At 49.1% G+C, this 25,152-nt stretch overlaps 6 protein-coding genes across 6 annotated transcripts; 4 read left to right on the top strand and 2 right to left on the bottom strand.

Moving 5' to 3' along the window:
- The first annotated feature begins 530 nt into the window (after positions 1-530).
- Positions 531-2,352, top strand: gfsA (glycosyltransferase family 31 protein). The gene has a single exon (XM_025689355.1). It carries the CDS (start codon positions 668-670, stop codon positions 2,264-2,266), a length of 1,599 nt encoding a protein of 532 aa, XP_025535628.1. The 5' UTR covers positions 531-667; the 3' UTR covers positions 2,267-2,352.
- A 4,160-nt stretch (positions 2,353-6,512) lies between these two features.
- BO79DRAFT_51449 (MADS-box domain-containing protein) lies at positions 6,513-7,768 on the top strand. The gene is made up of 3 exons (XM_025689354.1): positions 6,513-6,939; positions 7,124-7,258; positions 7,333-7,768. The coding sequence occupies exons 1-3, from the start codon at positions 6,694-6,696 to the stop codon at positions 7,609-7,611; spliced, it is 660 nt and encodes a 219-aa protein (XP_025535627.1). The 5' UTR covers positions 6,513-6,693; the 3' UTR covers positions 7,612-7,768.
- A 1,583-nt stretch (positions 7,769-9,351) lies between these two features.
- On the bottom strand, positions 9,352-11,606 carry BO79DRAFT_290280 (DUF803 domain protein). Its single transcript, XM_025688876.1, has 4 exons — positions 11,407-11,606; positions 11,196-11,333; positions 11,039-11,131; positions 9,352-10,976 (listed from the first exon to the last, which is right to left on the bottom strand). Exons 1-4 carry the CDS (start codon positions 11,446-11,448, stop codon positions 9,453-9,455), a joined length of 1,797 nt encoding a protein of 598 aa, XP_025535626.1. The 5' UTR covers positions 11,449-11,606; the 3' UTR covers positions 9,352-9,452.
- Positions 11,607-11,789: 183 nt separating this feature from the next.
- Positions 11,790-13,124, top strand: BO79DRAFT_180444 (H(+)-transporting V1 sector ATPase subunit E). The gene is made up of 4 exons (XM_025680083.1): positions 11,790-11,843; positions 11,977-12,129; positions 12,209-12,720; positions 12,810-13,124. Exons 2-4 carry the CDS (start codon positions 12,097-12,099, stop codon positions 12,958-12,960), a joined length of 696 nt encoding a protein of 231 aa, XP_025535625.1. The 5' UTR covers positions 11,790-11,843; positions 11,977-12,096; the 3' UTR covers positions 12,961-13,124.
- Positions 13,125-13,436: 312 nt separating this feature from the next.
- On the bottom strand, positions 13,437-16,085 carry BO79DRAFT_290278 (uncharacterized protein; the record flags this gene model as incomplete). The annotated part of the gene is made up of 7 exons (XM_025688875.1): positions 13,437-14,362; positions 14,412-14,565; positions 14,617-14,695; positions 14,748-14,877; positions 14,935-14,987; positions 15,037-15,138; positions 15,194-16,085. 7 exons carry the CDS (start codon positions 16,083-16,085, stop codon positions 13,724-13,726), a joined length of 2,049 nt encoding a protein of 682 aa, XP_025535624.1. The 3' UTR covers positions 13,437-13,723.
- Positions 16,086-19,465: 3,380 nt separating this feature from the next.
- Positions 19,466-24,540, top strand: BO79DRAFT_51389 (phospholipid-translocating P-type ATPase domain-containing protein). The gene is made up of 4 exons (XM_025689353.1): positions 19,466-20,072; positions 20,133-23,069; positions 23,122-23,351; positions 23,399-24,540. The coding sequence occupies exons 1-4, from the start codon at positions 19,593-19,595 to the stop codon at positions 24,303-24,305; spliced, it is 4,554 nt and encodes a 1,517-aa protein (XP_025535623.1). The 5' UTR covers positions 19,466-19,592; the 3' UTR covers positions 24,306-24,540.
- Positions 24,541-25,152: the final 612 nt, after the last annotated feature.

Raw genomic sequence — 25,152 nt, 5'->3', positions numbered from 1 at the left:
AGAATCAGCCAGACCAGAGACGGGCTGAGCTTAATATTTGCAGATTAAATTACCCAGTGGAGGAGCTTTGGCCCCAGCCCAACCCGTGGTCCAGCATTCGGCATTCCCACTTGGGATCGCTCCCAGTCGCCTGTCTCTCCTGTCTTCCGCCCTCATCTTCTTCCTCTACTTCTCGAACTCTTCTCCCCCCCTCCGTATCCTTCTTCCCCTTTTCCCTTTCCTCTCGCGACATCCTCAACCCCTCGACACTCAGCGCTCGTCTCCCTCCTCTTGTTCTCTCTTCTTTGAGCCCTCGACGCACCGTCTGGTCGCGATTTCGTCGGCCTGTTCTCTTTGGGGTTTTTTCTATTCTCCTCGCTACTACTTGTTTCCTGCGGCTTTCTGCCCCCCATAATTTCTTCCGGGGCTTCTCACCCCTTTCCGTGACCGTGTCGCAGGTCTCGACGCTGCCAGCCTTTCGTTGACAGTCTACCAGGCAATAGAAAAAATTTTCCTGCTCAGGATCAGTTTTCTATCAGCCAATTCCACTCTTTATACCATATTTCCATACGTGACGACTTGCGAGAACGGTTCCAGTGACGACAACCATTCGTTTCCGGTTGACGTGCTTTTGAGACGAGAGAAAAATAAAATTTAATAAACTCGTCACCGACTTCTACAATCTCACATGTTCAAGAATACTCATAATAATACCGCCAAAATGCCGATGTTCCGTATGAAGACGGTTTTCCCTCTGATCGCCCTTTTCTCGATTGGGTTCTTTTTCTGGTGCGTCGAGCGCTTCGACCAGGCTGCCCTTCTGCGTTTTAAGCATCCAGCCGATCGCGTCGCTGGTTCAACCCCGCAAATCCAGTTGCAACCGACACCCCCATCCAAGGCCTGCGACGTGGACCCTGGTCTTCAGGCTCCTCTGCCCTTCAGCGAATGGCTTCCTCGCAAGAACTACACCCGTGCCTACTTCCGTCCTCACCATGTGAGCCCCAAGACCGAGTTCAACTCGCTTGAGGATATCGAAGTCCCCGTGCTCCCTCCAATGACCGTCATGGAGCGTGGTATGGTCGTGTCGCCCGAAAACGAGGAACCCCTGCCTTGCCCTCCGATCATCGACGTCAACGTTGCTGCTGATAACGATGTGGACGAGACCGATAAGCTCCTGTTCGGTCTGGCCACCACTGCGGACCGTCTGGACCGTCTGCTTCCTTCCCTGCTGTACTCCTATGGAAACACCAAGGCTGGCTTGATTGTGCTTGTTCCGGAATCGGACGACGACATTCCCAAGCAGGAGGCCTACTTCCGCAACCGTGGCTTGGATTTGACCCTGATCCAGTCTCCTTTGGACTTCACTGCTCGTTACTTCGGCCTGGTCCAGGCATTCGCTGAGACCATCAGGACCAAGCGCCCTCAGACTCAGTGGGTCAGCTTCATCGATGATGACACTTTCTTCCTGTCCTTGCCGACCATCGCTGAGGAACTGAAGCTCTTCGATGTGAACAAGAAGCATTACATTGGTGCCCTGTCTGAAGCTAGCTGGCAGGTGGATACTTTCGGCCACATTGCTTTCGGTGGTGCTGGTGTTTTCGTTTCCAAGCCCCTCCTCGATGTTCTGGAGGAATACTACGATGAGTGCCAGTCGTGGGGTGAGCAGCCTGGTGACCAGAAGCTCGGCCAGTGCATCCAGAGATATGGAGAGACCCCTCTTACCCTCTGGCCCTCTCTGTACCAGATGGACATGAAGGGTGAGGTTGACGGTGTCTACGAGTCTGGCCGCAAGATCGAGTCTCTGCACCACTGGAACAGTTGGTACACCAAGGATGTTGTTAAGATGACCACTGTGGCTGCCGCTGCGGGTCGCCGCTCGGTTCTGCGCCGCTGGGTCTTTGACCAGGAAGAGATTGTGAACAACGCTACTGGTCGCTCCACCCGTACTTTCTGGGTGTTCACCAACGGATACTCGCTCGTCAAGTACACCTACGATGAGAACACTCCTGATGATGCGATCAACTTTGACCACACTGAGAAGACCTGGGAGGAAGACCCCCGTGGTTACGAGGCCCGCCTGGGACCCCTCCGCAACCGTGATCAGGAAGGTGTCACAAAGGATCGTTGGTTGTTGCGTGATGCCTTCGTGGTTGGAGACAATGTGCACCAGTGGTATGTGCGTGAAGAAGACGAAGGCCACAGTGTGATCGAGATCGTGTGGCTCGGCCCCAAGGGTGGTGGCGGTGCCGGCGTCCGGGACTTTGGAGTCCGGAGGCAACATCACTAAAGTCCTTGGTCATGCAACTCAATGAGAGACCAGACGACCGATACTGAGGCTGGCCCTTAGGATCTGTGAAGCTTTTCGATTCTTGCACATTCTTCATTCCATTCCTTTACACTTTTCCAATTCCTTTTCTTCCTTTTTATTCTTCTAAACTTGATCTTACTCTATATTTTCCTACGACACCACAACACTAAAGAAACAATCATGCCATTCTACACGGCGACAAGGAAAACAAGAAAAGTGAAGGTGGTGCGGGAATGTATCTCTTTCGGTCACCGAATCCTTCGGCCTCCCTGTTTTTGATCGATCATTTGCCTGGCGTTGTATTGGCGGAGTCAAGAATGGCGCAGTCCAAGATCGGAACTGGTGGTTTTCAGCGAAGAGCATACCTCGTTTGAGTCTCCCTTGATTGACCTGGCTACGAGCTCGTGGGATGGAATAACTCATATTCCCGCCCGGGGCCCATTGCTCACGACCCGACATATCCCATTCCCTTATTTCTCCCATTTTCTTTTTTTTTTGCTGGCTTCCTGTCGAGGGCTGCTTTCTTGCATCAAATTTTTTGTAAAAATAGAATTTTGCCGGCCGAGCCGCGGTCGCTTGCTTGCTTTTGGAGATTAGCGCATTCGTCGTTATGGCAGAATATCACGAGTTCAAAGTCTTAGATTAGGGGGAAGATTATCTGTTAGTTATTAGCAATAGACCACGCACGCATGCTGCGGAATAATATGACTGGATTCACTGGAGAAATGTGTTCGTAATAGGTGGTTCGATTGATTGCGTAGGTCAGTTTGATGCTTGTTTCATGTAGAGTCAGTCAGTCACTAGCAGCCAGGCAGACAGCATTGTACTCGGCAGTAGCACATTACCAAGCAGTAGCAGTACTCTGCATCGGCAAAAGTACGAACTCACCAGATCAGATTATTCATATATATGTAAACGGAGAAGTGTGAGAGGGAATGGATGATAAGTACCAACAACCAACCAATCCACCAGACAGAGAGACAAACAAACAACCATCCATGATGATCGTACATACATGCATACGACCTTGTGTAGCATTCCCATCATGCCGTCTAGGCCAAGCCAAGTACTACCTACGTACATAGGCTTTTTTTTTTTTTTTTTTCAAAAGCATGTATTCTACGCAGCGGTTCTTTTTCTAATTGTAGTAACTCAATGAAACTCCCCAATCGGATCATTTCCTACTAACTTACTTGCTCAGTGAGTGGCTGGCTGGCTGAGTGGATGGATGGGATAGATGGGATGGACATATGATGGGGGTGTTGGTAGTGTAGGTGAGGCTGATAGATAGTTATATTTGGTGACTGAATCAGCTGTGTAGGTGGTCGTGAAAGAGAGGCACGGGCAGTGAGTATATAGTACGTAAATGAAGAAATATGATGGATTTGAAAGTAGGATAGTATATTGAGTCTCTGCGAATAGCACACACACACACACACACACACACACATGGACGTAGATAATAGTCATTCCTTGAAATAATGCCCAGCTGCTTAATCAATGACTCAATGCAAGACTTAAAACGTCAGCATCAGCAAGATGATTAGAAATACAAAGAGCTGAAACCTGCGTACTTTGTTCTTTCCATGATTCTAATCCACATCGAATAATAGTATTGTGTGTGTCTCGTATTCCTCATTGTTATCACTATGAGGTTACATCCATCCATCCATCCACACATCACACCCATCACATCCATCACGCTTCTACCCAATCGAGTTCGAAAGATGCTAAATCCTCACAGGGCTGAGAATGAACACACACCACCTAATCCTGTAAGGGACACATCTGACGTCGGTCTCTTAGTTAATGATTCAGGGAGCTTGAAGTTACATCTGGGCGGCCTGAAACTTAATCCGATTTGATTTTTTCTTTAACTACTGGGCAAGCCTATCATGTAGGATATATGGAAGTTTGCTGGAGAAGGATGATGATGATGGTGGTGATGGATATTAGGTTTCGGGGGCCATGTGACGGAAAGGTAAAGCTACTTTAACCGGTTTGGGGGGCTGTTTGGAGTTGGAGAATCAGGGTGTAGGTTGCTGTTTCATAGGTCATGTTACTTTTGGGGTATTTCGTCGAGAGACGGAGAGAGAGAGTGTGTGTGTATGATGCTTATGGATGATACCATTGTGATCAGTGGTAGGTAGGGGATGAAGAAAAAGTCATATGTGGGTGAGATTATGTTGATCATGACGATGGATGGAGTATATTTTTCTTCTTCTCTTGCTTGCATGACCTGTATGTAGCAGGGAAGGTTATCTGGGATGGATGGTGCTAAGGTTCGACTTAGTATCTTGGAGTAGTAGGATTTGGTAATGTGCTGAGAGAGCTGAAAGTGCTAAGCTTTGATTGCTTAGAGTTCAGCATGGTCCTTTCTCTCGCTCTGAGTGAGCTGAGGATAGAACTTAAAAGAGGAGAATGACACGAGGGATAAAACCTCGTGGAGAACTTAGAGAGTGTAAAAAGGTAATGAAGTAATTGAAGCAAAGGAAACGGTATGAAATTTAGTCGGATTGATGACTGATCAGTGATTGATATAAATTGATGCAGCCGGTGCAGAAGATTATCAGTTACCGGGCGGGTCTCTATTGGTTTTGGAGGGGAATAATTGGGGTTATCCTTGCTGATGGGGGGATGCCAATGATGGGGGAAGGAAATCCCAGCTGAATTGAACATTTGTATTAAATTAGTTCTAGTCACCTGTTTGCCATCTTACTATATATAGTTAAGAATTTCCAGGGTTGGGCATGTCTGTGCTGAAGGATGAGGCTGTTAAGAGTTTCTGGTCTTAGGAGTGACAGAGTGGACGTTAACGCCGAAACCCTATGATTTAGATTAAGTTGTCAGCGTTGAATTCAAAAGAGGAAACTCTCTTCGTGCGTAAGTAAAATGTACGTGACGAATTACTGAGTTTGGATCGAGTCGAGTCTTTCAGTTTCTTCAAACGCCACCGGGGTTGCTGAGGGATGCATCCGTCCGTGAGTTAGTACTTTTATGGGGAGAAGGATGATGGTGAATACTAGTTACATACATGCATACGAGATGGATGGATGGATGGATTGATTGATCAATCAATCAATCAATCAATCAAGCAATCAGTCAAATCAATGAATTGATTCAATAGTACGGGCATAGTTATGCTTACTCACTGCCCTGAAAGTACGAAAAGGTACAGTAAGTGAGAGAGAGAGAGAGAAAGAATGTGTGTGTTGTGAGTGAGTTGGTAATCATCTACACCATCGACTATATGCACTACGCGTCTCTCCCCTTGGCCAGTTCTCACTAAAAGGTTAAGTAGATAGACTAAAGAATAGCTTCGATACTACCAAATACGCCCCAGCTGCTGTTTGGCTTGGGGGCCAGTTACTACCGTAGTAGTAGACCGGCAGGGCACACGGGATGGACATGGAATGTTCGCCGCCACTCTGCCCACATCCTAGTTAGTCAGTGAGTACATCATCCAACAACCATAACCCGGTTTGATCTGGTCCGAGTGATTTTATTGATCATTATTAGGGGATGGCGAACCACTTGTGTGCATTAAAGTCTTTGTGGGAGAGACAAGGCCAGTAGAATCAGTGGTTCACAAACCACCTTGATGAATGAATGAATGAATGAATGAATGACTGCGTGATGGAGGGTCAACTAAGCTTTTCCCCATTTGCTCTTGAAGGAAACGGAAAGTGACCCTTTGAGGGGGGAGGGGGGGGTTTGCCGTAATATTACGCGGTATGGGTGGGGAATGTGAGTTGGCCGCCGTATCGAATCCCCAATGCCTCACTGCGGCTAGGCCAATAGTGGCTCGGGCCAAGCCTGAGACTTTCCCCACCGTCGGGTCTGGACAAAGGTTGTATTGTGACGGAAAGATTGGACGACCAGGGTGAGGAGTAAGTGAGAGGGAAAGTGAGCACAGAGTGAGAGTAGGGCAAAATTATATGAGGTAAGTTATGTCAGTCAAAAAGAAAGGAGAAATACATACCCTACTCCCATATGAAGCAATATCAAAAGTACAAGAAACGGCAGAAAATAAGCTGGAAAAGGAGGTATGCTGAGAACTTGGTGAGGAAAAAAAGGGAAAGCTTAAAAGAGGGAAACCAAAATAATACCACACGGGGTGTAAGGTACGGTCACAGCCACGTGACAGACCGCCTGCCTGGTCTGCAGCGGCACTTTGCCTTCTTCGAACTCCTCCTCCCCGTTTCTCTTTCCTTCTCGTCCTGAACCCAAACCCTGCGAAGCAAACGCGTTACTCGATTTGGTCATTCTCCCTCCCCCTCAAAAGCATCATTCCTCTTTGGGCATTCGTCTTCACGTCCCCCAGACTCCTTCCTTTCCTCTCTTATACCATTCTCGTCATTCACACTTCTTCTTTTTCTCCATTCTAATCTCCCCCTAGTCTCATCATGGCCGACATCACTGCCGTCGGTGAGGAGAACCCTTCTCCTACTCAGGACGACCTGCAGCAGGCCGCCGGTAACGGCGCCGCTGACAACCGCGGCACCAAGCGCTCTCGCATGAGCGCCGACGACGACGACGATGATGATGACAAGCCCGGTCGCGAGCGCAGAAAGATTGAGATCAAATTCATTCAGGATAAGTCGCGTCGCCACATCACCTTCTCCAAGCGGAAGGCGGGTATCATGAAGAAGGTGCGTGCTGTCGCGTCTCTACAGCCTCATTTCTCCCCTTCGTTATCGCCGTCAATTCTGTCGCCAACTTCAGTCTTTTCTTGATGCGTCTTTTCTCCTCGTTGTCAAGCTTGTTTTACACGTTCTCTGCGTGGAACTATTGCCGTCGGACCGGTGCTGACGCCTCAATGCGGTCGCAAAACAGGCCTACGAACTCTCTGTTCTCACAGGTACTCAAGTACTCCTGCTGGTCGTTTCCGAGACCGGTCTCGTCTATACTTTCACCACCCCGAAGCTTCAACCGCTGGTGACCAAGGCTGAGGGCAAGAACCTCATTCAGGTGAGTGCTGTGCCACTGCTTTCTCTCGTTCATTTGAGTCGAACTTAACGCGACTGACTCCGTTTTTCTATCAGGCCTGTCTGAATGCACCTGACCCCACTACCAACGAGAATGGCGTTGATGCGCCCGAGGTGCCGGCTGAGACGCCAGAGGATGTTAGCCACAGCAATGTCAACCCCCAACAGTCGAATATTCCCCGTCCCGCCGGTATGCACCCCGGCTACATGACGAACGAACAACAGCAGCAGATGGCCTACTACCAGGGCCTTCAGCAGCAACAGCAGGCAGGAGGACAGTATCCTGGCATGCCTGTGGGTAACCGGATGCCCCCCCAGCACCAGCCCACGGCGTAAGCGGTGGCTATGTGTCTTCATGCCCCGCGTTTTCAAGCACCTGAGGGGCCCAGGCAGTTGTTCGCATCCTTGTCAACTCCAGCGCGTGCAGCTTTCTCCTCTACGGCCTTCCTTTGATACCCAACGATTTGTTTCCAGACATAATTCATACTATTAAAACCGGTCTACAGTGTTGTACCGCCGCGCAACGCAGAACGAAGATCCGAGATATTACCTTATAGTAATCTGTGTATAGCCTGACTCGTTGGTATTGCAGTTTACACACTTGAGTCGCTAGCCTCGGTGTTCGCAAGATGACTCGTGCTATTTGTCGTGTTTCACCGAAGACCCTCCCTATAAAAGCCAAAAATAGCCAATGGAAAAAAGGGAAGAACAAAAAAACAAGAAAAAAGAAAAAGGAAATCGAAGGCCAGGCTGCGCGACTGAATCTTGAAGGATGCAAGAGACTTTGATCTGGGCTCCCCAGGCTATTAATTGTTTTTCTTCGTTCCTCACATCTCCTAATCCTTTTCCTAGACGACGGTGAAAGTGGCGGTGTTTCTGGTGCTTTTACCCTACTCTTTTTTTGTTTTCTTTCTTTCTCTATTCTTACTGGCGAAGTGGTTATCTGTTTTGTCTTTCATAAATTGTTGTTTCCGTCTTGCGTTGACTAATTGACCTCCCTTGATTTCCACATGTGATTTATGCCCCCTTGCGCCAGGCTCGTCACTTGCGCTTTTCCCTCCCCCTTCGACAATGATCCTTGGCTTGCGGGCAAGTTCTGAATGACGGCTCCGGAAGCAAGAAGGGGGAGAGGGGGGCGTGAGTCACGAGACAAGTTGGACGCAGAAATGGGGGGTGTTATTTGATTGAGTAACTTGATATGATGTTGGATGGATAACCTTCATCGGGTAAGAAGTATGTCATGTATGGTATGGAGAAAACCGGAACTATTATTATTTGTCCTTCTTCTGCTGCTACTCCTATGACCCTTTTCTCAATAGAGATAACTACATACCATACCAGTAGTCAGCAGCAAGTCGTAGATCATCACTCTGCCCCTCACCCGCTGCACCTTATCTATGGGTACATATATGCACATCGTCATCTCACCATCCATTGGGGTACATGGTTATTTAGTAGAAGCAAAGCCAGTAACTCATGTCTATCTACTTCTGACCAGAAAGAGCATCATAAGAAAACCAAGCTGATAAAAGTATATGATATATGCACAAGATAGGTAGTGAGTGAAATGAACTGATGAAATGAATGGAGTGATATATACTAGTATTCCAGCTCATCTCATCCTGTAGGAAGATCTCGTGACCTGGTATATGTTTATCCCCCCCCTCTCCCTCCCTATCTATCTATCTACCCACCTATCTATATCTATCTGGGTATCCCGTGACATGGCGATCCGGTTCTGTATGATGTAAGGACTAGGTATGAGGAGAAGTAAAAGTTATGAATAATGTAGGAAAAGTGGTTTTGGGAAGATGGAATGAATGAGATTTAAGTTTGTAGTTTGGCTTGTACTATGTATTGTAATTCTTATTTATTTGGGAAGAGGGGTTTTATGCTTCGTTTAGTTAGTTTCTAGGTAAGATATGAAGTGAAGTGAATAAGGAGCGATGCTATGTAATAAGCTAGGGGAATATGTTTGTTGGTGTATGTGTATAATAGACGGATAATGTTGGTATGGAAGTTATTGTACATTGATTGAAAGGAATCAAGAAGAGGGTTAGGTTATCATTGATGTGTATTTAATGTGTGGGTCTAGTGGATATGATCAAAAGAGTCTGGGGTAAAATTGGACTGTGATGAAATGGCGGTGCAGTAAGAGACGGAATGTAAATCTAATTTCATTCTGTACGTCCGTCGGGACTGGCTTCGAGGTCGGGGCCCGGACTGGATGAGCTTTGACGTCTTCCTCGATTGCTACCGGTCCATTGGGCGAGGTACTGAATACCGCTTCTCCAGGCTCCGCGGAGGGTGCTCCTCGGACCTGCGAGGAGATTCGAGTACCCAGCTGGTAATTCTGTGTCGGTGAGGGATTCGTGGCGACGATGCCCTGATACGAGGTTGTCTGAGCGGTCGTCCTGAGTGCCGTAGCCGGTTGTGTAGGGTTGGGGCTTCGAAAGGAGGTTGCGGTTCTCTGGAGCAGGTGCTGATGTTCGCCGTTGCTTGCTGCGATGTCCCTGATGTGCGGCTTGGGAGGATCTGCGCGGGTTCCAGGTATTTTGGTTGACTGAAAGGGTGCTGGAGCGGCGAGGTCCACGCAGGAAACTGCTTCTCATCCTGCTTCTTGATTGCGCCGATGGTGGATCTCCAAATGTGCGACTGCGCTTGGAGGAACGCATCATGGCTGCGGCATAGTCAAAGTCGGAGTCATCCAACTCTGCCCAGATGGAAGCTGGATCGAGATCTGCCGTGGAGTCCTGTGGACTCAAGGAGGACTGAGGTAGAGGCAGACTGGGTGCTCTCTTGTGAATACTTCGCCGAGGGATTTGAGCACTGCGTAAGAGGGGCTCACGCTCCAAGTCCTCGTGACCGTCTCTTCCCAGGCTAAGGGGCGAGGTTTCGTGCTCCTCGACAACAGCCATTCCAGGACCCAGGCCAGTCTGAGACGGTCCGACAACAGTCACAGCCGCATGACTGTCTATTACCTCTAAGCGCCATGATAAGCAAAGGACGCCTCCAAGTAAGACAATTGTTCCAAGCGATATCAGCCCAGCATGGAAGCCTGCCAGCTGGGACATTTGTCGGAAGTATATTAATCCATCTATGATGGCGATAATGTTATAGATGCAGAAGACAAATGGGTATAAGACACTGGTGCTGCATAGCTTCAGGCCCCGATGTAGATAGAATAGCTGAGAGAGGGCAAGGCCGATCATGGCGAGAAGAATGACCCAAGACTGCCAGCGATCGAATTGATTGACGCGATCCACGACCGTCCGAACAAGGAGCTCCACGGCTGATTTGGCGAGCAGAAGAGAATGCGCCGATAGGATTCCGCTGATCATGCCATAGCATAGACCGCGGATCAGTCGGACACGTCCGTGGGAAATTTGCAAGTGCGGCCTATATGAACCGCGTGGGTTGGGGTATTTAGAACGAGATGGGGAAGCTAGGAATTTCAGCAGGCGGGAGCCGAGATAGATGACCAGCACCAATACGGCCGTCCCTGCCATCCAAAGTATAAAATTTCGACGCTGCAATAGCTCCAAAAGCTGATCGAGAGTATGCGCTGGCTCCCCGACGGCGCCAAACAAAGCTATCAGGAGCGCGCCGATGCAGACCAAGACTGTGCCGATGAAAGAGTATCTGGTGAAGGCTTCACCCAGGATCAAAGTAGCAAAGATGGTATTGAAAACAAGCCCGGACTGGTATAACAGATATTAGCGGTGCCCAGAAATTCACTACCCGATCTAGGGATGTCACTGACTGCTTGAAGGGTTGAAAGCACCGGAAGCGGGAGAGTAGTTATCTGGATGGTGCTGCCGACGATGTTCGCAATGACGAACATCAGCATCCCCAACTACATGGAATCAGCAAGACCGGCTTATAGCGGAAGCATTGTATAGGGAGGAGCATGAGCTGACCTGCCATCTCCGACGTTTATAAGGCGGTCGACGTATATCGTACGGGTGTTTCTCGTCCTCGAGGATATGCGACTTGCGTTGGAGGGTCAGCCCGATGGCCTGGAGACTGGTCGAGATCAACCCGACAACCACCCCAACCTAGAAACGCTTTCCAGTTAGCACAGAAGCTCGATTGCCAATGAGACGAGAACACCGGAGGGGAAGAACAAACCGCGACACTCCCCTGGGGCGATAGGTCACCAAGATTCCCCATCTCGGATATCCTCGTGCATTGGTCGCTGAGCCGGGGGACAAAGACCAGACACGCATTAGACAGGATACGACAGGACTAGTAAGACTGACTCCATTGTCCAAAGACGACGTAGAAACCAAGAGAGAAAAGAGAAGACTAGACCGAACCGAATGGCTGTGGGGAAGAAGCAGCAGCAGCAGCAGCAGCAGCAGCAGTAAGTAGTAACTAGAGGGGGAAAGCGGGAGAGCAAGTGAGTTCCTGAGCGGCCGCCAAGTTGCGTTGCGAATCGATCAGCAGATCCGCCCAAGTGCAACGTTTCCCTCCGCTGCTCATTGTTGCTGCTGCTTGTCTCCCTGTATTATCTCCCCCACCCCAGTCACTCACCCTCCCCTCTCTATACATTCCTGCCGGTCCAGGTGAGTAACAATAGTTCCCGACTTGTTTTATTTCCAATAATATACCGGTCGCGATCCATGACCGTTGACTATTTCCACCCCCTTGATCTGGCGCAGTAGCAGGCTGACGTTGATTGACCGCCCCCCAAGAAAGGCACCTCCGCATCGGGAAGCTCAACTGACGTTGTCTCTCTTCCATACCCCCCACATATCGATACCCCTTCGCTCTCCCCTCTACATCTTCCCCGATCTATACAATTACTCCATCATCACCATGTCGCAAAGTCATGCGTTGTCCGATGACCAGGTATGTCGCCCGATCCTCGACCAGGGACCATGCATGTGCCCGCGCCCGAGCTGAGCTCATAACCGTTATCTCCAACCAGGTTGCGGGCGAGCTCCGCAAGATGACGGCCTTCATCCGGCAGGAAGCGCTGGAGAAGGCCCGCGAAATCCAGCTCAAGGCCGACGAAGAGTTCGCCATCGAGAAGTCCAAGCTCGTCCGTCAGGAGACTGCCGCCATCGACACTCAGTATGAGAAGAAGTTCAAGCAAGCTTCCATGTCCCAGCAGATCACTCGCTCTACTCTCGCCAACCGCACCCGTCTCCGTGTTCTCTCGTCTCGTCAGGAGCTTCTTGATGATCTGTTCCAGCAGGCTCGTGATCAGATCTCCGGTATCGCAGCTAAGGATGCGGAGAAGTATGAGGCTGTGCTGAAGGGCTTGGTTCTTGAGGGCTTGTACGCTCTCAATGAAGACAAGGTGTCTATTCGGGCGAGGAAGCAGGATACCGATGCTGTCAAGAAGGCTATTGAGGAGGCCGCGAAGGAATTCAAGGAGACCGTCGGCAAGGAAACGTCTGCGGAGCTGGACGAGGAGGAGCCGCTGCCTGAGGGATCGTGAGTCCCCTTTTCCCTTTCCCCTTTCCCCTTTCCTCTTTCTTATCTCCCAAATCTGCACTCATTATGATCTAACCTTTGTACTATAGTGCTGGTGGTGTCGTCATTATTGGTGGCCAGGGCAAGATCGAGATCAACAACACGTTCGAAGAGCGGCTGCGCCTGCTCGAAATCGACGCCCTCCCCGCCGTCCGCGAGACGCTGTTCGGCAAGAACACTAACCGGAGGTTCTATGACTAGACCAATTATATGTGTCTCTTGCCAAGCGAATTTACAATACCTGAACCTGTTTCGTCGTTGCAGCCTGTATCTATGTACTCCGGTTCTTTTTTCAGGAGAGCACCATAGCCTTGTATAAAGTTCTTCAATTCTTCCTATCAGAAATTCAACAGACTTCATCCCAGAACGTCGGTTTGCTTTGAATGTTTCGAGCATTTCGCGGAGGAAGATGGTACCGCATACTCTTAGTTTTTGCCGCAGGGGTAACATAGTAGATTCATGTATATATTGCTGCATAGCACTGAGTTGTTGAAGCCTAAGACTTTCGTGCATGTTTCACTATATCTATAGTATGACGAGCAACCCAATGTGGTTCAACTATATCACGCAACAAATTCCCAGCAAGGACCCCCAGGACAATAGCCGTAGGCTCCACAGGAACAATCAGAGGTATCCCGAACAAAACCAAGGAATAACAATGCTGTAGACATGAATATGTATAGACCAAGCCTGACGCCGCATATAATCATCTGTCGACTCCAACCCCGAGCCTAGCCATCGACCTCCTCGACCTTTTTATCCCTCTTTGATATTGAAGGTTCACAACGAGCACCTGGACCGGCCAGTGTGCACGCTAATGCCAACATCGAGACGTTTGAATGCATGACGTACCCCGACGAACCATCGTTATAATGAAAGATCAGCGTAGCCCGTTCTGCTTGATGAGAGAGCAGACTGTTAAAGACTACCATAGCAGGTGTTATATCTCGGCGGTAGCGACACATTAAGATGCTGTATCATGTGGCCGCAATGGCAGCTCATCGTTGCCTTTCGGAGGCTTGAAGAACGATTTGAACACGCCTTTGTTCTCTCTTCGCTCCTCAGGAACCCCGAGAATTGACTTTTTGGGACGTGGCTTTGACCTGACGGAATATACGACTCGATAATGTAGAGCCTCGATGGCTTCCTTGGCCAACGTCCGTTTCAAGTGGGAGGCACCCGAGTCCTCAATGGAAGTGAAGATGATTTTGAGCCGATCAGAAAGAGCATCAACGTCAGCGTTGAATGCCCTCTCCGCTTCTTTATCCGGAAATTCCACTTCATACCGTCCAGAATCGATGGCAATGTTGAGAAGAATGGCGACAGCTCCAAGTTCTCCGTAATCGTACTCATGCTGCCCCTTCCCTTTGTACCACTTCACATCGAACCGCTGTTGATTGAGGATGCTGGTTATACGCTTCAAATTGATGAGCTTTTCTGGCGGCTCACTCAGTGGTGAAGCATCATTCAACAGAAAAGACACCGCGAGGCGGCACCGGATGAGTGCGAGCCAGTCTGAGGTTGGAAGTATATGCCTAACCAGGCGACTTTGCGACATCGCATCTTTGACTGTGTCGAATACGGTCGTGCAAACACGATGCACCTAGATGTGTTAGCGAGGTTTGGAAAATCTGACAGAAACTTGACTATACCATGTCATCGGCTGTATCGTCAGGGGCACTCTCTAGCATGGTGACGATGGTTCTCTCTAGTTCAGAACAGACCAGAAAGTTGCTTGTTACTGAGACATCGAGAGTGAGACGGAATAGTAGATTCAGTGTGCGCTCTCGAGTATCTTCTGCAAGTCTAATACAGACATTAGCATCTAGGCGTATAACAAGATAATCTAACACTTACAGATCTGCAGCTCCACCGAGCAACTCAAGGACCGAGACCAGCATTCCCTCTCGTAGGGAGTTGTTCTTCACATTGTGTTCTGCATATGACCGTCAATGGATGCTTGTGACTAGGCTAATGCGAAGACGTACTGTTGATGTGCGCGTCAGGAACAATCCTTTCAGTAGTCGCTAATGCTTGGGAGGTTGCTCCCAACTGTTGAAAAACATGATCGATGTCGGCCGGTTTTATGAGAGACTTGACCCGCTCAGGGTTCGCATTCTAAGCAAGATCAGCATACTATGCCATGATTCATCCCAGCTTGTCATAGCCACTGACTTTGAACGCTCTACAAAGCGCTTGCCTGATACTGTCTTGCGTCTCTGAAGGTACTGAGGAAAGGTAAGCGATGAGAATAGGCGGACGAAAACTCATACGAACCAGCTTTGATAATCCACGAGATAACCTCGTCCGGCAAATATGACCGTGATAGAGCAAAATCGATGATGCCTGAATGGAGTGCCCGCTCCCTTGAAAGTCTCTCTGTCCAACGAATCAGTAACGAGGCTACTATCAAGAGCATGTACCGTACACTGACCTCGTAGTCGGAACATATAACCGTCCTTATCTATGCAGTCTTTGGGAAAGTCAACCGCTGGGGGTAATTCGCTTTTATAGTCAAAAAAGTGCCATGATTTGTCTAGGTCAAGAGCCTCTGTTCTTCGAACAGCATCTAGAAGTCGTCGTAGCCCCATTTCATCGTCCTGGTCACCCAGAGCCGATGCGAGGGTATCCTCATTTAGCTGTGTGGTCGGTAAAGGTGAATTGTTTTTCACATCATCCTGCTTTCCGTTCTTTCGCAAATCTTCCTTCTCAAGAGCAGCTTTCAACTTTGCAATACCAGCCTCAGTTTCATTATCATCAACTGCCTGGACAACAAGCGAGTCTAGCGTATTGCTGTACTTTGGGACCTTAACTGGAACGCGAGACCGTTTCTCTGGCTTTGCGCTGTTCACGCTGCCGTTGCGCAAGGTCATTCCTGAATTAGACGTATCATTCTCTCTATCATCCTTGCTTACAAAACCAGGAGGCTTAACAAATCTCGCAAGAAGATCTTCTGGAGACTCGAACGAGCTTAATGAATCTGTATCCTCGCCATCGGAGCTGATAACAACCTCTTTCCCGTTCTTCATAACACGTTGCGATGAGTTGAAACTTGTTCCTGGGGATGGATCCTTAGCTGCAGATTCTGTGCTGAGGAAGCTGTGATGAGGCAGAGTTTCATTCTCGCCATCCTTTATGGACTGGGACAAAGACAGTTCCAGCTGGGCGTCTGGCTCCGCTGAAGAAGAAGAGGGGCCATTTGACTGGCGAGATTGCGGGGACGAGTGAGATGGCTGATCGAGATCATTGCCGCGGTCACTGGTCTGAGCGCCTGGGTTCACTGCTGCAAGAGCCGGACGATTAAAGAAACTGGTAATGCGTCGCATGCCGGACACTTTGGTGATGGGGATATATTATAGCTGCAGAGTATGACCCGCATGCTTTGTTCGGTAGATCTCCGCACTTAGCCTCTGTTGGACACGCTGGGCGCGTGCCACAGTGCGCGTGGTCACATGACCATGAGTCAGCATTGTCTATTCATTTCCCAAAACGGCTACAGGAAATGGACTGGTATCGACTATTGATTTTGAATACCTGGGCAGTCAGTAGTGCTGCTGGTAGTAGTTTAGCCGATTTGCCAAAGACAGTTGTTCTCTGTCACTGCTAATTCGATCTATTTTTCTTCCAGATTGTGATGTACCACGCCGATTCACCAGTGGTGCGTCAGCTTCTCCATGCGCCATGACCGTTAATGTAGGGGTAGTCCAATACTCCGATGATTATGCGTCCTTGATTCCATTCCATCGATCCTCGATCCTTTTCTGGTGCACCGAACACTGTATTCTCGCGTGCCCTACATTACCTATTCTCTGCTCTGTGGAAGTCTCCCTGAAAGTCTGCTTGATTGTCGACCTCCTTGTGATTCTTGCTGTTTAGACCCCAAGCTAACTATGTTCACTACCTGCGACTCACTGGGGCCAAAAAGGGTACAGCTCTTTCACAAGGCTCTGCTGACTTCCTACTAGCCTTCGATAGTTACACGGCTGGCTCAACCTGCCAATAGTCTGTACATCACTACTCACAGTAGACAGAAAAGAATTTTTTTTTTCTTTCGCAGGATCGTATTTGGGCGCGGTCCAGGGGTGGAAAAGTGGTGCAGATCTATCTCTAAAGTACTTTGTAGTCCCCACACCGGTTCACGGTTGATCTGACCATCTGACGCCAATCTGTCATATCTCTGCTTTGGGGGCTGGGAGATGCCCACCAGAGTGAAGTACTCCGTACATGGCAGGGCTTAGATAGTTGGCCTCCTTGATTACTGAATCAGCCTTTTCCTTTCTCCCGGTTGTGCCATGCGGATGTGGATGCAGCTGCAGGCTGCGGCCGGTCTTGTTTGGAAGCCGCCGGGTTCGAAATTGGCAAAGGGGTAGGTAAAATCGCCAAATGAAACATTTTGTAGGCATACATTTTCGAGATCCGCTTCTATATAAATGGAAAAATATGCTCAAAGCACAGTCATTTGTCGATGGGAATATTGCGGCCCCCCACGGCTAAGGGTAGAGACTGTAACGCGAAATCGCAAGTTCGTGAGGTATTTAAAAATTGGGAGAATCATGGTAAATTAGCCGAGCTTTGGGGGTACGTAACGGGACTGCCTACTCAGCCTCCCGCCCAGGGTGGACATCGAGATTTGTTTGTGCTAATGTAAATGGGCGTATAATTTTGGAACATAAAACTGAAGGACACATCTTTTAAATGTCCACCGCAATAAAAAGAAAATAAGCGTTTCATGCTCATATGGCTAAACATACCTCCACGCTCATTGTTAGATGATCGGTTATAGAATCTGGCTTACTGAAACAGTCACAGAGTGATCTTCTTCTAGCCCCCATAAACAGTAAAGGTTAGTATGAACTACGCGCAATAGGTATGGGACCGCGCCAAACCGCATCAGGAAGACTGGTCTCCCCACTAACAGAAGCAGCCAAGACTGGAAAAGGAGTAGAATATGCATGAAGCATGACTGGGCAAAAGGGGAACGAGAATGTCAGGTACCCGTGCCTGGGGAACAATAGACATGAGTGTATTGGAGACGGATGCTTTTATATCCGGGATCCTGAAGCGCACTGGTGCTAGTAGACCCTGCACAGTCCATGTGCAATTCTACAATGCAAGACTCGGAGGACCGTTGGCTCAATATATGCAGTTAGCACGGATTTCTGTGGTACCTCCGAATCTCCGCGCTCCGTAGGTGGACCTATCCATGGATGCCATCAGCATGTGCCGTCCCGGACGGCTGTTAGCCTGTTTCAGGCTCCGTATCCCGACCCAGACTCCCAAGCGCCCCCAAGGTACGGAGTACGGGAGGAAGGGGAAGCCTACCATCTAACGCGACAGCTTCCGTTCCATGAAGGGTCGTTGAGTGGTCCGGCCTGAACATATCTATACGCTGTTGTCTTGCCTATCCATGCATGTTACATCCTGGCAGTCCAATTCCTCCCTTCGGGGAGTAATTAGAATGTCTCATCGCTGGGATGGCGGGAGATCAGCTTCAAGTTAAGGAGTGCGACTGGAGGTGCCATTATTTGCCATGACATCCGATTGGTGTGCAAGTGAAGAACTGAAGAGATGAAGAAGGGCAAACCGGAGACACGGTGTCTATAAATAATTAATCAAGACATCGTTCGCGCAGTTTGATGGAAAGCCGACCAAATTCACGGAATTCCGATAATCCCGTCGAAGAGGGGCCTGGGATACACACAAAGTAGTAAGAAGACCAACGTCGAAAGGGCTCCATTCTGATCAGCGTCCTCAAATGTACCCATGCGCAGTCTAGGGCGAGGCTGGTAAACCCGGTCGGAGATTCCACACACCAGGAAGTAGGCTGTAGTGGAAATCAGTACACAGTAGAGAATTTTCAGATGACCATTGAGAAGAACAATCATGATAGGGAAAATTACCATTGTCTCCAGGCATCATAATTGGTACACAGGAGATAATAGTGGCGATTGTTGTTCTGTTGTTGTGCTCGATTGTACTCCATAGCAGGGGTGAGGCAGGTACCTGACGGGGGCCCGGCACAGGACTTACAGCATCCATAGGTAAACGGCAAAAAACCCCATAGGCCTAGTAATCACTTCATGGATCATATCCAGGAGTTGCTTAGTAGTTTCCATGTAGATGAAACATGAACCCAAAGTCCATCTGATTGGAGACCGACCCATCTGCCCGGTTACAATTGAAAATTTACAAAGTCGGGGAGGGCATGTTTACCATACGGAGCTGACAAACACTGGAAAGTTACGCCTTTTGGCACTCCCCGTATTGTGCCTGTATTACACAGCCGTCCGTCTGCTCCCCCCGGGGCCCTCCAGGAGGGATTGTCGGCTGGGCTGGCTCTCCAAGAAACTGACGCTGTCCTTAAGCCTCTTTCTTACTCTTGCCTCTGGAGGACCGGTTCCTTTTTTGCATGAGTTTCTTGGTTTCTTTCTTCTCGTTTGCTTTGCCCTCGACATTCTTTCGTTAATGGCACACGAATGCATAATCCTCAGTAACCCTCGATCTTTTCCCCCTCCGCTCGTTTCACCTTCCAGACTGCCTTGTGTTTGGGCGTCCCTTTGTGTTAATTGACGCTTCATTCCTTCTCCTTCACGTTTGACCTACTTAAGCGCCTATCAGCATAGATTGCGAACTTGCCCACCCACCAGTCCCTGTACATACGGCCTTCGATTTCCTACTGCACTCAAAACAATCCCGCGACGGAAATAACAAGTCGATCTCGCGAGCTGGCTGCGCTGCCGGAGTCCAGCTCGTCGCTGCGGATGCTATCCTTTCAACGGTTCAATCAGCACATCGCTCATTTTATGCCCTTGATAGGGCTGACAGTAGCCTAAATGGCTTCAATCGACTTTGGCGCAGAGTTCAATGACAGTGGTAACGACATCCGGGAGGTTAGCAGCAACGTTTCGAAACCGACAAAGCGCCAACGATGGGCAACACAACGCAGAGCCGGCGCAGGCGGCACCCGGAAGCGCGTCTCAATAGTGGATCGCTTGCATAAGAAGAACCTAGATGCGAAGGAGGAGATGCCGAAAACAAGTACAGCAAATTCCCCTACGTCGATGAAATCACCTACTTCTCAACAAACAACTACAAGCACGGAAAGCCCTACGGGGTCTAGCAACAGACGCATTTACTTCAATATCCCTATACCGGAGAGTGAAAGGGACGAAGACGGCCGTCCCATGGCAGCGTATCCTAGAAACAAGATCCGGACCGCAAAATATACTGCTTTGTCTTTCGTTCCGAAAAACATTTGGTTCCAGTTCCAGAACATTGCAAATATCTATTTCCTCTTCATCATTATTCTGAGTGTATGACCCTATCCTTGAGATATAGTGCAGAGTACCGGAAAAGCTCATTGAAAGCTCTAGTTTTTCTCGATCTTCGGCGTCTCTGATCCCGCCCTTAACACCGTGCCTCTTATCGTCATTGTTGTGCTTACCTCGATCAAAGATGCCATCGAAGACTTTCGGCGTACAGTTCTGGACAACGAACTGAACAACTCTCCCGTATACCGCTTAATAGACTGGACCAACGTGAATTCGACCGAGGATAATGTTTCTCTCTGGCGCCAGTTCAAGAAAGCGTGTACTAGGGCGACGGTCCAGACCTACAGGGCGATGAAGGGCCTTGTCCAGAAGAATAAGAACTCTCAGCAACAAGTCAAAGACAACCGGCGGTTGACATTTATGACGACCGTATCGCCAAGGGCTTCAATGTCTTCCCAGCAAGACGAGGACGACGCTATCCAGATGACTCCCGTTTCCACACCAGCACCAGAGGCACGCCCGGACTGGCCACTTCCAGTTGGCAATCATGACCAATATTTGCACCCCGACAAATTGGCTCGGGATAGCTTGGCTACTCCAACTCCTGCTGCTCATCCACCGAAAGGCGGCAGTATAGTGGATATGTCAAAGCAGACGCTGGGTAATGCTCGTTTCAAGCGTGACTTTTGGAAAAATATCCAAGTTGGAGACTTTGTTCGTTTGTACAATGGGGATCAGATCCCCGCTGATATTGTTCTGCTCTCGACTTCCGACCCGGACGGCGCGTGCTACGTGGAAACGAAGAGTTTGGATGGTGAAACGAACCTGAAGGTCAGGCAAGCTTTAAATTGTGGGCGTCAAGTTCGACATGCTAGAGATTGTGAAAAATGCGAGTTCGTGATTGATAGCGAGGCTCCTCATCCGAACCTGTATGCCTACAATGGTGCTTTGCGCTGGGAACAGCGCGATCCAACCTACTCAGACACCCCTCGAAAGGAGATGGTTGAGCCGATAACAATCAACAACGTGCTCCTCCGCGGTTGCTTCCTTCGCAATACAGAATGGGCCCTTGGAGTCGTTATCTTTACCGGAGAAGAAACCAAGGTCATGCTGAACTCCGGTGAAACTCCTTCCAAAAAGCCTCGGCTCGCCAAGGATCTTAATTGGAACGTCATATATAACTTCGTCATTCTATTCATCATGTGCCTTATCTGTGGCATTGGCAACGGGATCGCTTGGGGTGATCCTGATGCATCGCTTGACTACTTCGATTTTGGGTCATACGGAAGTACACCTGCTGTTACCGGTCTCATTACCTTCTGGGTCGCAGTCATCTTATTCCAAAACTTGGTGCCTATTTCGCTATATATTTCACTCGAAATTGTCCGAACCATTCAAGCTGTGTTTATTCACAGTGATGTGTTTATGTATTATGACAAGCTGGGAATGTCATGTGTACCCAAGTCTTGGAATATTTCCGATGACGTCGGTCAAATCGAATACATCTTCTCAGACAAGACTGGAACGCTGACTCAGAATGTCATGGATTTCAAAAAGTGTACCATCAATGGAGTTTCATATGGCGAAGCATTCACGGAAGCGCAGATTGGCATTGTTCGACGAGAAGGAGGCGACGCTGATGCTGTAGCCGCGAGAGCCCGCGAAAAGCTGGCTGCTGACACAGTCATGATGGTTGACATGCTTCGCAAAATGTATGACAACCCTTATATGCGCGAGGAAAACTTGACTTTCATAGCGCCAAGCTACGTGGCGGACTTGGGCGGCCAAGCTGGTGAGGAGCAACGGAAAGCAACAGAGCACTTCATGCTAGCCCTTGCGGTGTGCCATACTGTCATTACCGAGCATACTCCTGGAGATCCCCCGCAAATCGAGTTTCAAGCGCAATCCCCAGATGAGGCTGCTCTTGTCAGCACAGCAAGAGACTGTGGCTTTACTCTTCTTGGCCGATCAAACGATGATCTTATTGTCAACGTCCTCGGCGAGGAGAGGACATATACGGTTCTCAATACCTTGGAATTCAACTCAACGAGAAAACGAATGAGCGCAATCCTCCGCATGCCTGATGGTAGTATACGGCTCTTCTGTAAGGGTGCGGATAGTATCATCTATTCGCGTCTGGCCCCAGGAAAGCAGCAGGAGCTTCGGAAGACAACTGCAGAGCACTTGGAAATATTTGCAAACGAAGGTCTGCGAACTTTGTGTATCGCATATCGAGATCTCAGCGAAGATGAATACCGAGCGTGGAGCAAGGAACATGATTCGGCTGCTGCTGCGCTCACTGACCGCGAAGAGAAGCTCGAGCAGGTAGCAAGCGAGATAGAGCAAAACCTCATGCTTATAGGCGGTACAGCGATTGAGGACAGATTGCAAGATGGGGTTCCGGACACCATTTCGTTGCTAGCAGATGCAGGCATCAAGCTATGGGTTCTCACTGGCGACAAGGTCGAGACTGCGATCAACATTGGCTACTCATGCAACCTTCTCAGCAATGATATGGAGCTGATAGTGTTCAATGTTCCTGGAGATCAGCTAGAGCGCGCATCACAGGAACTGGACAACCAGCTGCAGCGATTCGGACTGATTGGTTCAGATGCAGAACTTCTTGCCGCTCGTCACGATCATAGGCCGCCACCGCCAACACATGCCGTGGTCATTGACGGTGATACGCTTAAGTTAATGCTCGGCGATGAGCTGAAGCAGAGGTTTCTCCTACTATGCAAGCAGTGTAAATCAGTTTTATGCTGTCGCGTCAGTCCTGCTCAGAAGGCGGCTGTCGTGCGGCTGGTCAAGAATGGTCTCAACATTATGGCTCTTTCGATTGGTGATGGCGCCAATGATGTCGCCATGATTCAGGAGGCTGATATCGGTGTTGGTATACTTGGTGAAGAAGGTGGCCAGGCAGCCATGTCCTCTGACTACGCCATTGGCCAGTTTCGATTTTTGCAGCGCCTTGTTCTGGTCCATGGAAGGTATTCCTACCGACGTATGGCAGAAACAACTGCAAACTTTTTCTATAAGGTACAGTATCCTGCACTAAGCCCCCACCTACAGCGAGCTAACCCACTCCTAGAATCTGGTTTGGACGATTGCTCTGTTTTGGTACTCATTCTTCAATAATTTCGACGGCTCGTACCTTTTCGACTACACATACATTGTTCTAGTCAATGTCGCCTTCACGTCATTGCCCGTTATCCTGATGGGCATATTTGATCAAGATGTTGACGACAAGGTCTCATTAGCCGTCCCCCAGTTGTACATGAGAGGCATTGAGCAGAAGGAATGGTCACAACTCAAGTTCTGGTATGGCATAATCTGCTATTTAGTGAGACAATCACTAATGGAAATAGGCTTTATATGCTCGATGGCTTCTATCAGTCCATCATTTGCTTCTTCATGCCCTATCTTTTGTACAGCCCGTCAACCTTTGTGCACTCTAATGGCAAGGACGTCAGTGACCGGACGCGAATGGGTGTCCTCGTGGGATCCAGTGCTGTTATTGCCAGCAACACCTACATCTTGATGAACTGCTACCGCTGGGATTGGTTAACGGTCTTAATTAATGTCGTCAGCTCCCTTCTTATCTTCCTTTGGACCGGCATCTACTCCTCATTGGAAGCATCAACAACCTTTTACAACGCAGGGGCCCAAGTGTACAGTGCCCTGTCATATTGGGTTGTGCTTTTGTTAACGGTCACGATATGCCTCCTGCCGCGCTTCACTGTTAAAGCGTTCCAAAAGGTTTTCTTCCCTCTCGACGTGGATATCATTCGTGAGCAGGTCTCTCAGGGTAAATTCAAGTTCCTGGACCAGTATGAAGGAACAGTTCCTCCGAGGGCGGCAGCGGCAGCAGCAGCAGCAGCAGGATCTACCGCCTTTAGTGATGAGTCGTCGACATCTTCCGACTTCGTGAAGCCTATTCAACCCAGCTTGAAACAAGATCCCTTTTCGGATGAACAGCAGATATACTCTCCCTCCATCGTTCCCACTATTCACACTCACCGGCCACGCGGAAGCAACGGGACAAATTATGCGTCAAGCCTTGACACAACTCGACTTCCTCATCCACAGCCAGTTGATTATATTCATCAATCATCTGAACGAACACGACATTCATTCGAGAGAGTACAACATGGCTTCGGAGTGACTCACGATTATTCAGCAGGAGAGCTGACAAGAGAGTCATCTTTTGCTGGTGCCCAAGAACCGCATAGCCCTCTTCATGGTGCTCACGACCCTCCGTTCCACGCCATATAACCCCGTCTCTTATCTTGCAGCGTACATCGCTCGATATCTTCCGCGCCTCTCATTCTCAAACGCTCTTCTTTCAATGTTTCCCTTGACGAAAACCCTGTCTCCTTTTCTGTCCATGCAATCAATCTGTTACCCATTTCTGTTTGACGAGCAAATTCCCATATTCCCCGATAGAAGGCGTTCGGTTCAGAATCGGTTGGAGGTCCGGCGCAAGTGTGTTTTTATCTCTTGTTATAACTTTTTTGCATTGCTTTCATCAGCGCCTGGGGTCACCCCCAGTTCTTTCGTTCTACCTCCACTAAAGGCCCTATGCATTGACAAGAGGCCTGAAAGTCTTCACACAAACCCTTTCCTTCTAATTCCTGTACAAAGCCTTTCTACTAAATGCGCATTCACTCAACGAACCTTTCTCCTTTATTCCTTCTGTTCAATCGATTTCAAGCATCTCCGCATATGTTTCTCTTGAATTGGTACTAGTACTTCGGGGCCGGCACGTGGAAACGAATCATATGCGGGGTGGAGGTTATGGGACTTATGTATTCTACTGAAGAGCTCAATGAGTACTGCTGATGCGGGTATCACTTCCGTAAAACTCCGTTGTATTCACCTTGAATTTGGTAAATATGTGTAGATTCACCACCACTCCTGGAACTGGTCTGTACCTTCCCATTTGGGTAAAGAAGCGGAAGGCGAATCTTGCCTCGAGGCGCGTCAAGGCGCGTAAAGTGGCTGACCACCCGGCTTCACCGCCTTTGATATCCTCCAATCACGACGACTGCAAGGACCGCGCCGGTTTACTCCGTCCTTCATTCACTTCTCCAAATCGACTTTCTCTCTTTGAGAATCTTAT

Source organism: Aspergillus costaricaensis (genome assembly GCF_003184835.1).
Source record: "Aspergillus costaricaensis CBS 115574 unplaced genomic scaffold BO79scaffold_37, whole genome shotgun sequence".
Classification (NCBI taxonomy): Eukaryota; Fungi; Ascomycota; class Eurotiomycetes; order Eurotiales; family Aspergillaceae; genus Aspergillus; species Aspergillus costaricensis.
This window is presented reverse-complemented; position numbering and strand designations above follow the sequence as displayed.